This window comes from Chrysemys picta, chromosome 1 (assembly GCF_011386835.1).
Source record: "Chrysemys picta bellii isolate R12L10 chromosome 1, ASM1138683v2, whole genome shotgun sequence".
NCBI classification, from domain to species: Eukaryota; Metazoa; Chordata; order Testudines; family Emydidae; genus Chrysemys; species Chrysemys picta.
In genome coordinates this window covers 314,556,416-314,568,120 of record NC_088791.1, presented here as the reverse complement: position 1 = coordinate 314,568,120, position 11,705 = coordinate 314,556,416, and the positions used below count along the sequence as shown (strand labels likewise).

Genomic DNA, 11,705 nt, shown 5'->3' with positions numbered 1-11,705 from the left:
CGCCCTAACCACCTGCCCCAGCCTTGAGTGCCCTCCTGTACCCAAACTCCTTCCCAGAACCCACACCCTACACTCCCATCCCTGAGCCCCCTCCCACACCCAAATTCCCTCTCAGAGCCTGCAACCCAACCCCTGCTCCAGGCTCAACCCAGAGCCCCCTCCCACACTCCAAACCTCTCAGGCCCAGCCCAGAGCCCACACCCCAACCCCCTGCCACCAAGCTAGAAGGGGTTATAAGCACTTTAGAGAACAAAATTAGAATTCATAATTATGTTGATACATTGGGAGGATTGGTTTGAATTCAACAAGATGAAATTCAATAGACAAGTGCAGAGTACTACACTTAAAAAGAAAAAACCAAATACAAAATAGAGAATAAAGGATATTGTCAACGAGGATTGAGGAGTTCCAGTGGATCACTACTGTGAGTTAATGTAATGCATTGTAAAAAGGAAAATTCTCTGTGTTAACAGGAGTAGAATATGTAAGAGTGAGACAAATTACACTCTCTACACAGTGGTGGTGAGGCACCACACTTTTTTTTTCTTAAAAAAAATGAACAAACGAGAGAATCCAGACTAGAGCAAAAACAGTGATAAAAGGTTCAGCAAACCTAATCTCTGAGGAAAGGTTAAACAACTGGGCAGTCTTCAACTCTGTCAAAGGTTGTTATAAAGAGAACTGTGATCAGTTGTTCTCCACATCCATTGAGGGGAGGAGGGAGGATAAAATGTAATCAGCTTAATCTGTAGCAAGGGAGATTCAGGTTAGGTGTTAGGAAAAGCTTTCTAACTCTACAAGGATAGTTAAGCATGGGAACAAGTACCTAGGGAGGTTGTGAATTCTCAGGCATCAGAGGTTTTCAAGAATAAGGTTTTGCCTACACTGACACTTTTGGCGTTAAAACTTGTGTTGCTCGGGGTGTGTGTGTTTTTTCACACCTCTGAGAAACAAAAGTTTTAACAACGAAAAGTATTGGTGTGGACACCGCTTCATCAGATCTGGGAACTTTACTACACAACACGCAGTGTGACACCATCAACCGTAGTCAGGGGCTTGTACAACAGTCTTTAGTAGACTATGTGTAGTTGATGATGATTTTAAGTTCCCTTACCTTGTTTACATTCAGTGCCATTTTCCAGCTCAGGAGGCAAGTAGTACGAGAGAACTAGTAGCCTGGAATGTGTTTTTAACAAATTTAAAGAAACATTAAGCTACTCAAAATATTTTGAGAAGAAGATAAATATAAGCTATCAAACAACAATTCATTAATCCTCCTTCTCATCTAGTAGCTATAGAACCACACTTTATTCTCTATGGCTATTTCCTGGAGATTGCATATCTCCCTGAGAGAACTAAAAGCTCTTGCGTTGAAGGCTCTTACACCCTTCACCAGTCCCATACTTCCAATATAATGTGTTGTCTGTCTCTTGCCTTTACTTAAAATCCAGCAAAAGAGGAACTTCATCCCACTGTGGAGAATTCTGCCACATGGCACCAATTAGCCAGGGGGAAGTCCACTGCTACTATGGCATTGGTTATTTCAATTCCAAAACTTCCTTTGGGTTGCTGAATAATCAAAAATAGCTGACATTTTAAATGAGGTAACTTTCTACCTCCATTAGTGGTACAGAATATTGCATATTAGGGATCGGCTCCCAATTTAATAAATTATTTACCTCTCTCCCTGGGATGCCATGAAGATTTAATGAAAAGTATTTAAGATGTAAAGCTCTACAGAAAGGGCTATAAGGCTCAAGCATAAGGTACAGGACAGAGGGAGGAGCTCCACTTCTGATCCAGATTTCTCTGAAACATGGTTTCCCTATGTCTAAAAGTTTCCTCTTCCCTCCCAAAAAAGTTACTGGAAGCTGGAAGGAATTAAAGATGTGTGGATTTGGCAGGCAATCATTGATTATGGGTTTGGACATTATCTGGTAGCAGACAAAACCAGAGATCAAACTTGATGACTAGGAACCATGAGTTGCTGGGTCCTTTCTATATGGCTGTAGGGTCAAACTCAAAAGCCCTTGTAAGAAACAAAAGGAGTGTCTGTGGTACTGTGTGCTGCCAAAAGCAGCATCTGATTAAGGATCATTTAGTCAGTTTCCTACTCTCTCTTTGTGAGTAAACTCACTTCTAGGTAAATCACTTATTGCACTCTCACAAAAACAGATCTGGGTCCTTTCTTTATAGATGCATCACTGACTCTTACTAACTTATTCAACAGAATTCAATTTCTTTCCTCTGACATTGCTATCTTTAAAATTGGATAGCTATGCTAAAAACTAATTTGATGCAACAGAGAATTTCTGCTTGCAAGCAAATGCCAATTCTGCTTATTTTTGATGATCTTAGTAGAGATCATAAGGGAAAGAAGTTCTTTGCTTTGTTAGGAAAAATAATGAATTTTAAACAATGCAGTTCTACTCTGAAAAGTGACCACAGCTTTATGAAAGAATAAGTGGTATTCTATTCTGACTGGCACATCAATAAAATTAAATTACAATTGCTGAATCTTTATTGTTAGTGATGTGTAAGCCAGAAAGAACAGAGCTTGATTTTCATATTCTAGGTGAATTTTCAAGGCTGCTAGTTGGGGAGCGAGAGATTAACAAAATACTTTTCATTTGCAAACAGTGACTTTCACCTGGAAGCCACTGAACCACAAATATGCACCTCCACGCAACCATTTTGAGAGTCACTTAAGACTAGAATCTCATTGGAAAGTTTGTGAAAAGTAGCAGAATGACAACACTGGCAATCCCCAGGCTACACAACCACCCTAGATGTATATTCCTTTGTTCCCCTCAGGGGAGAGCTGAACATCTGCTGAGAATGCAGATTAAGGTGTAAATTAGAGCCTACCATGATGGCTGTGTTGGTGATTGTGGTCAGACTACCATAGACGCCATTCATAAGTCCACCTTTGCCAGCCATTACCACAGATCTCCCATTCCAAGTACGGGAGAAAATTGTGTGGAAACTTGATTTTTTAACAGCAACCAGAGGACTAATTAAAAAATTCTCGTTATAAATGGAAACAATATAGAATTTCCAATATCTAAATGAGCTAATAGAACATTTCCCATATCAATGGACTGTGCTATGTGGCATAAATGTGGGATCATCCTGTTTTCTCTGAAAGCCCAGTATAAGCTATTCAAGGTCCTCCCAGTCTTACCACAACATGTATACTATTGTAACATGCAGATTTTGTTGGCCTTTGAGAGGCTGACAAAAGGGTCTTCAACTGGCCTTTTTCAAACAAAGATGTAATCACACTCTGCCATCACAAGAAGCAGAAAGAAAAATATATAAAATATATTTAGCAAAACCAGTAAAATTAAAGTGGAACAAAAATGCAGTCAAGTAGCAAACATTTTGTACAGCAGCACATTTTACACAAGTTTTCCTACAGATACCTCTGCACTTATTTCATACTTTCTTTTTAAGAGGAGGAAGCAAATAGAAATAAACTAATGTTATGGAAAAAATAGATATTTTTCTGAAAATGGGATTTTTTTTAAAAAACTCCAATTCAGACTATAGGTCTAACAAAAGTAAGACAGACAGAAGTTTCCATAAATTCCAACTACACTGCCCTTCTTTTACAGATTACACTAGTAATTAAATACAATTACACTCATGGGATCTAGACATGATCTGGCCACCTTAAAGGATGTAGGTAACAAACATTTTAACCAAGATACAAAACAGGTATCTAATTTTTCTTGTTTTCCTGAGTCTGAGTGAGTTAATATTTAAATACATGTGCACTTATCAAAATCCATATGCAAGATACAGTACATTTTCAACAGCAGTTTTTAAGAAATCATGAAAGTGCATAAAAGCCTGAAGGCAGGCAAAAAGTACTTTAGAAGAACAGTCTTTCTTTCGAATGGCAGAAGAATGTAAGCCTTCCCAGTATAGTGTTGATCTTGTGAGAGGACATCAGTGATCTTCCAAAGACTTCAAATGGTGTTTTTAGCAATTACAACAATGGTTTGAAGTAACAAAATGCCACTAAAGAGCATTGGCATAAACCAAGAATTAAGGAACGTGGATACAGTACTAAAAATATTGAGTGTCCTGGCAACTTATTAGAACAACAGATCTGAAGGTAGCTTTCAAATCAATAAGCTTTTGCTGGGTTTATTGTGATGACTTCTTTCCATGCAGTAAATACCAAATTCAGCAACAGATATGTGGTGGGACATAGCATAGTCCCAACTGGTATCTATTACCAATAATACCAACGACTGAGATAAAGCTAATAAAGTTTGTAATGTCTACTCGTTTGCAACAATAACTAGTAACCCCGAAGGCCAGTTGCTGGGGGGGAAAAGACACATGATATGCAAAGCTACTATATTACCCTGCTAATTTGTAAAGGCAATTAAAAATAATTTGACTGCATTAACAGATTTTAAGTTGAAAACAGTTGTTTCATGAGGCTTAAATATGTGAATGGAAGTAAGCTTTGTGATTAGTAACAAATCACAATTTATAGTTGCAGTATTATCTGAGAATAATTTGACTACTGTATTACCCAGAAATAGGTTTTACTACTATTAACTAGAAATATTTACTTAATGATAATTGTTTTGGCAGTATCAGCCTTCCTATGATGCTATTTTTGAATGCCGATCTCCATTGCAATTCCAAAACGTGTCTTTTGTGTTTTTAAAAAATGTGCTTAATTTAAATTCCAATGTTTCCTTATCCCACCAAGATGAAATTGGATAACAAATTCAGTGACTTATTTATTTTTAAAGATTAACTTAATATTTTTTCAAATCACGATTGCAGATTTTTGTTTGTTCTCACTAGCTAATTTCAGCTTTGTCTTGCTGATCTTTAAAACATAGCTGATAAAATCATTTCACTGGGAAGACTGTTTCAAACATTTTTGTTTACAACAAATGGCAACTGGGGGGCCGGAGGGAAGCTATTGAATTTAAGAAATCTACAATGCACAGTCAAGGCAAGTAGTACATAAAGGCAAAAGAAATTTTTTGTGCATACACTTACACAAATAAGTGTGAATAAAGGCTTTGTACCCAAATCATTCAAGTTTATTCCAGACCTCATTTGTTAACGTAAAGCAGATTAACTCAATATCTACATGAAAGGCTCTTTGATACGCTGCTGCTTTAAAATTGTCAGTTGCTCTCTGAGATTTGCTCTAAACTACTTAAAACGCTTCTCTCTTTTACCCAGGCTTTCACTGGACTAAAACAGGCCAATATATAGCTATTGTGGTCATAATTGTACTTCTGAAGCCAGTAAGTTTAAAGTGATACATAGTCAAGATATAGCAAGCTGTAGTGTAATTTTACTTTCAGGGTTTGTGAAGCGGTTCTTTGGAACATTTAAATGAGCAGAGGAGAAAGGGGAAAGATTCAGAGTAGCTATTGATTAACCCAAATACAATTAGCTTACAGCACATGAGAAACCAAAGCCGCTAACTGAACATTTCTGAAAGGCATCTGTAACATATATGTAGATGTAACTTTATGTGCCACAGCAGAAGGATAAAGTTTGGAAAACATTTCAGTGCCAAGAAGTGAAATAAACTGTTTAGATGTTCAGGATGAATACAGATTTCTAGATCACCAATTTCTGTTCATATGCAGTATGTAACTGAAAATTCATTACATGCTTTTGGGGGGCAACTGTATTTTACATTTGTCCCTTCCCCCTCTTGATGAAGATACTGAATACTTGTTTTACTGTGTACCATCTATCCTATTTGCATTTTTGGATATTTAGGACCAAATTCCTGCTCCAAGTTATGTTGACGTAAATCTAGAGTTATTCCATTAACTTCAGTTGATTTACCCCCAATTTGCACTGATGTAATCAAGAGCAAAATTTGGTTTGTGATTTCATAATATTCTGTTTCTATTATATGACTGTACAACAAACACCTATTTGAGGGCTTGAATGCAAGTTAAATACTAGAAAAAATATCAAACAAGAATACACACAAATCACACATGGCCAAAACAAAATGTAACAAAAATCTTTAGTGGAAAATGTTACCCTCCCCCATTTACGGATGTTAAAAAATACATAAAGTGTTCATTTTAAAATTGGAAATTAGTTTGTGACAAGGCTTGATTACATAGCCATTTGTTTCCTAAGTTCTTATTGCTGCAATATGTGAAGTAGTATTATGCAACTTCATACCTTCAACAGTAAAGTTCAACTATGTCCAGGTAAAATTATACTTGAAATTAACTAGCACTTCAATCCCTGTATTTAAACTTGAAACAGTCTTCTTAAAAATTACAATATTTACACAGAGACTGACTGACATTTGTCACCATAAAACTGCAAGTTCACTGCATAGAGGTTCCTTATTTTGTACAAAGGGATCAACTAAATAAGATATTTTATATTTTCCTAGTTGTAAAATCCAGAATAATCCAATGGCAGATTGCAGTGTCATGAAAACTGGGCTCAGGAACGATTTTAGCCACCATCAGGCACAGTGGATGGGAATATAGTGGAGGTAACATCTATCATTTGAAGAGATGAGGGTCATCTACCAATATATTCTAAACTTTTCAAAAGAGTGTGGTGTGACAGAAGTTATAAAAAATGGAGAGAAAAAAAAGGGGTGGTGGTGGAAAAGTAGAATCTTGGTCCATTGAGCAGAATGGAAGGCTCATGCCTTGATTCCTAGGGCACAACCACAAAAAACTCTAGTGAGAAAGATTCTAACAATTAACTGATAACTTATGACTGTGTTTATCCTGGCCAGGGAAATCATGTTAACACTTCACTAATAAACCACATTGTGCTTGTTAGAAAACACTATCTTGTTTTTCCCAACCACAGCAGACAGGATCTAAACATGCTAGAAGCTGATTCATTAAATCACATGGTACACTGACCACTGTTTCTCTCACCAGCACAGACAGGGACCTTGTAAAATTGAGCCAGTAATTTTAGTTCCTAATCAAGCTAGTTGTTCATGGTCATACTGCCCCTCCTCCCCCCAAAAAGCAAATACTACTGTAATTGGCACCATTGCTGGCAATTTCAGTAGAGACACCAAAGACTGAGTTAGCACAGAAACTACCACCATCTCACTCTTTAGAACAGAACTGAGAGGCACACTGGTAGGGAAGCTTCCCTTAATTAAAAAAAAAAAAAAAAAGACCCTATTTGACAGTAGCAATCCAAGCAACTAAATTTTACAGCAGGTGTTATTACTGTGAAATACTGCAGTACTACTGCTGCCTGTGCTGTATCTGTCTTATGGGTACAAAGCACTTCAATTTTCAGTGTGGTCAATCTTCCACCTTACATAAGCAGTAAAATGAAAAATTTTTAGCACTTAGATAGCATTTTAGATCTTCAAAACATTTTATAGATTTCAGCTAATCCTCACAACACCCCATGAGGTATGTAAGTATTCTTAGTTGTACAGATGCGGAAACAGAGAGAATTTAAATGACATGTCCAAGGCCACAGGGAAAGTTAGTGGCAAATCTGGTGTTAGAATTTAGGAGTTTGTCTTCCTCTCTTGTGCTCAGTCCATTTGACCATTCTCATAAAAAAAAAACACACCTTTATTTTAAAAGGTGACTAAGTCATTTCAGTTTCAATTATATAAAATGTTTTATAATAGAAGTACTAAATTTATTTTAATTTTAATTAAGATGATTTCTTTATAATTAGATTTAAGAAATGCAATCGACATTTTGGACCAAGCTTGTTCTCTAAAACCATATGGTTTAAATAACATATAGGGTGATATCCAGCTAAACGTTTAAAACAAGGCATGTTTTAAAAATTGTGGCTTAGGTAAGTGCTACACACTATCGGGCAGAAGACCCAAATTCAAATCTCGGACATACTTGATTAGCAGGATTTAGATGCACAGAGGAAACAGTTTTTTCCAAATTCTGAGGAAAACAAAGTCCTTTATCACTCAAGGAGAAAACTTCTTGCCAATTAGGTACCACATTAAACAGACTTCCTATGCGATTTACAGGAGATAATTAAGATGTAATGAGGCCTGGAAGTGGAGGTTCAGTGAACACCATCCCTCCCTAATCCGCATGGACCTCTGTTCCCCCAGTCCTTGTATTTCATTACCCAACCAGATACCCTTTGTTTACAGGACTCTAGCCTCTAGTGGGTTGAAGCATAGGGAAGTAGTTAGGTTAGTGCTAAACTGTAGCTGTGTGGGGTTGGGAAACCCTGAAGCTAGAAATTATTGTTTAAACCAAAAAGAAGGGGAGGTGCAGGGAAGAGAAAAATTATTTGGATCTCTAACCTGAGAATTAAGACACTGTGATAAGCAATCTATTTTGGTAAAAAATCATCTTAAGTTTTGACAAAAATATAGTACAGTTATGATACATGGTTTATAATTAAATCAATTTGATTTCTCTATGCCTTTTTTTTTTAAATTTGACAATTTTTAAAAAGCATTATTCACTTTGTACAGTGAGTGGAAACTCAATGCAGTGATGTTAATCACATCAGTGTCTCTAAACAGAAGGTTAGGACCTGATTCAAAGTCCCCTGAAGTCATTGGGAGTCTGTTGTATAGACTTCGGATCTTGCTCTTAGTGGCTGAGTTTCAAAGAATCTCATTGAAGGCTGTCTTTAAGAAGAGTGTGTGATCAAGTAGTTTAGGTACTGAAACGGCCAGCAGAAAGGCCAGAACTTAACAAAAACGTATTCCCAGAACTTTAGTGACATCTATGAGGTTGTTACACAAGCATGCAGAAATATCTTTGCATTTGCTCTATAAGAAACACTAGATGGGATGGGAAGATCAATGTTTAACATTCTGACATGAAAGGAAAAAAAAAGAACAAAAATAGGAAAAATATGTTGTCAAGCTTATGAGATATATATGACAAAGTTAAAAAATTGCAAATTAAAAACACTGGACAGTGTCCCTTTAACATAAAACATGTTTAAAATGAAAGAGCAAACAAACATAACATTTTAAGTAATCTTTGACAATTTTTGAACATCAATGTAGCTACGAAAACAGCTACATTGTGTCAGTTGTCTCGAACACACAATGGGCCAGATTCATCTAAGAGGTAATTGGTAGGTGTACTATATTGTTTGAATGTTAACAAATTAGTAGGCTGATTTATTGCTGACTTAATTATTCTAGGGAATTCCCAAATTTCCATAGTTTATAAAAATTTAGAAGTTCATATTGAGGTAAATAAAGTAGTTCTGAAAATATTGGAGCCATTTGTTATGACAGTGGTTATTACTCTTAATCAATAAGAACCAGAAAAAATAAAAATATTTGTCATTATCCCTTAGAAGAATCTGCCCCAGAGGTTCAACTCTTGGTATTACCAGGAAGATTAGCAATTATTACTGTTGCTCATGTTTCTAGGACTTAATGCCCTTCAGCCAAAGGCCTATGTTTTGAAGACACTTACTTTTATAAAAAGTAAAAACTCAGACATGAACTTTAAAAGCAGCTCCAATAAATTTGTCATCCATTTGCTGGAACAATTGGAAGAAAGATGGAATAATGCAGAAGGATACAATGGTAATTCCCCATCACTAGTGCAAGAGTAGTTTTTTGCACACACAAGAAATCTCTTAAGGAAAGCGATAGGGTTTCTAGGAATGAATTTGAAGACAATTCCCTGTCTTGCAAATATTACTAAAAATATGTTCAAATAGACGATATACAATATTAACTGTGAAGGGATGTTGTCCAACAAATTTTATGGTTACCTTTTAAAGTGTATGTTTGCTCCAGCCCAGTTTTCATATTAACAGTGGATTAAAATAAAAGTGAAAAAATTCTGTTGAAAAGATGGCACTTTCTGCCCTTGTATTCCAGTCACATTGTTACATGCATGAATTTAACTCAAAAAGTACGTCTTGAATCAATATGACTAGCACAGTGCTACAGACTTATGCCATTTTGGGTAATATGATTGGTTTTGAGATGAACAGCTGAAGGATGGCACAGAGTTGCAAACATGATGCTATACACAGCACTGTAAAGGTGTATATACTGTACGTTTTATATAAATGTAAAAACCACATGGAAAACATTCAACAGCACAATTTAGCAGAGGTATCAAGCACAAGGCCCAAGGGCCAAATTCTTCCCCACCCACACCCCTCACAAAAAGCAATTTTATATGGCATGCAGAATGTGCGTTTGCCTCAGTTTTGTCAGGTTTATGACTACTGGCAAAAGTATGCCTTGCTTCCGTATTCTTGTGTTACTCTCCCTTGTTGTTCCACTATATCCGTCTATCAGTTGGCAGGATGAAAGGTATGTACATCTTAACTGCTCAAGTGCTGACACACAAAACTGAGTAAGAGCAGAGGAGAGCACCACAAATCTGGAGGTGGTGGTGGAAAAAAATCACCACAAATCCTAATGATCTTTCCAACCCTTGAATCAAATGTATATGGCCCTTGGGTAAAATAGAGTTTGAAACCCCTAGTCTAGCATAATTATTTTATCTAATGCCCCAACTTAAAAACAGTTTGTATAAATCAATAATTTACACCCTTTGAATTGTTATTGCTTAAGCAAACAGTTCAGTGTAGAAATACGTTGCAGCTGTGCGCGACTTGGATGTGGATTAAAACAGATAGTGAAAGTAAAACTACACATGAATGTTGCATTAGAGTCACACCCCAACATAACAGGTCAACAAAGGGCTGCAACAGGTACACAGCAGCTTAATGCCAACATCCTGAACCAACTCTGAAGACTCAAATGTTGCCTTAGATTTCTTGTCTAAAGTATATCACTTTTTTTTGTTTTGTTTTAAATTAAGGCAATGAAATGGCTACAGTTCCTAAAGTTCATTTTAGGGGAACAAAAATATACACCTTTTTCCTTCTGAACTTTAGGCAGCAGAATATAATGTAGAAACCTGTATTACATAAAACATGCAACATCAGGTGATGTAGAAAAACAAAACTAAACACAAGTTAAAAAATACCATTTGGTGTTTTTCCCTTCGATCATAAACTCAATCTTCAGAGAGAAAACATAAAGCTTCAATCAGCTACACTGTTTACAGTTTTGTATGTGTCTACATCATACTCTAATATTGTTTTCAAGAAAAAAAATCTTTAAAAGTTTGTCCAGCCACTTATGTTTTAAGCTAATGGGGAAAAGGCACTATTTTTCACTGTGCCCATATCTGTTTGCACATATATGGAATTTTCTTTTAAATTTCAATTTGTTGTTCATTCTCTACAACATACAAGTAATGACAGATTGTGAGTAACACAATAGCAGAAGCTGATTCAAAGTTGACCTCTCCTATTCAACTGTGTTATATCAAACTTCCAGGCTCTCTAAAATCTGAGATGGCTGCAAAGAACCCAGAAACAGGTACAAGGTTTAGTCAGCTTTCAGCATTTCTCAGTGCATTTTGCAGAAAGGGTCTAAATTAGGCATAGAGTTTTGTTGTTGTTTATTTTACACAGAGGAGTCCACCAACATTTGCCATAAATTCTTCTAAACTCTTTAGGAAGGCCATCTTCTGCTTACGGTCCAGTGAAGGAGGAGTGCTGCTTGCAGTAAGCTTGTTGAATGCATCTGCTAACCGCTGGTAAATGACTGGATCTTGTTGACTTGATAGTAATGTTTCAACTAGTTCTGAATATTCAGCCTGTTGAAGAAACAGCAGTGATTACTACACAGGAAATAGAATACAAATATA

The 11,705-nt window shown here is 36.4% G+C and overlaps 1 protein-coding gene across 2 annotated transcripts in view; it reads right to left on the bottom strand.

Annotated features, from left to right (window-relative positions):
* Nucleotides 1-3,302: 3,302 nt before the first annotated feature.
* XPO4 (exportin 4) overlaps nt 3,303-11,705 on the bottom strand; it is a 164,540-nt gene continuing 156,137 nt past the window's right edge. For both annotated transcript variants that reach the window (XM_005304383.4, XM_042842900.2), the window contains one exon: nt 3,303-11,654. In XM_005304383.4, the coding sequence (XP_005304440.1) occupies nt 11,457-11,654 (198 nt within the window). In that variant the 3' untranslated portion in view covers nt 3,303-11,456. The remainder of the gene's footprint in view (nt 11,655-11,705) is intronic.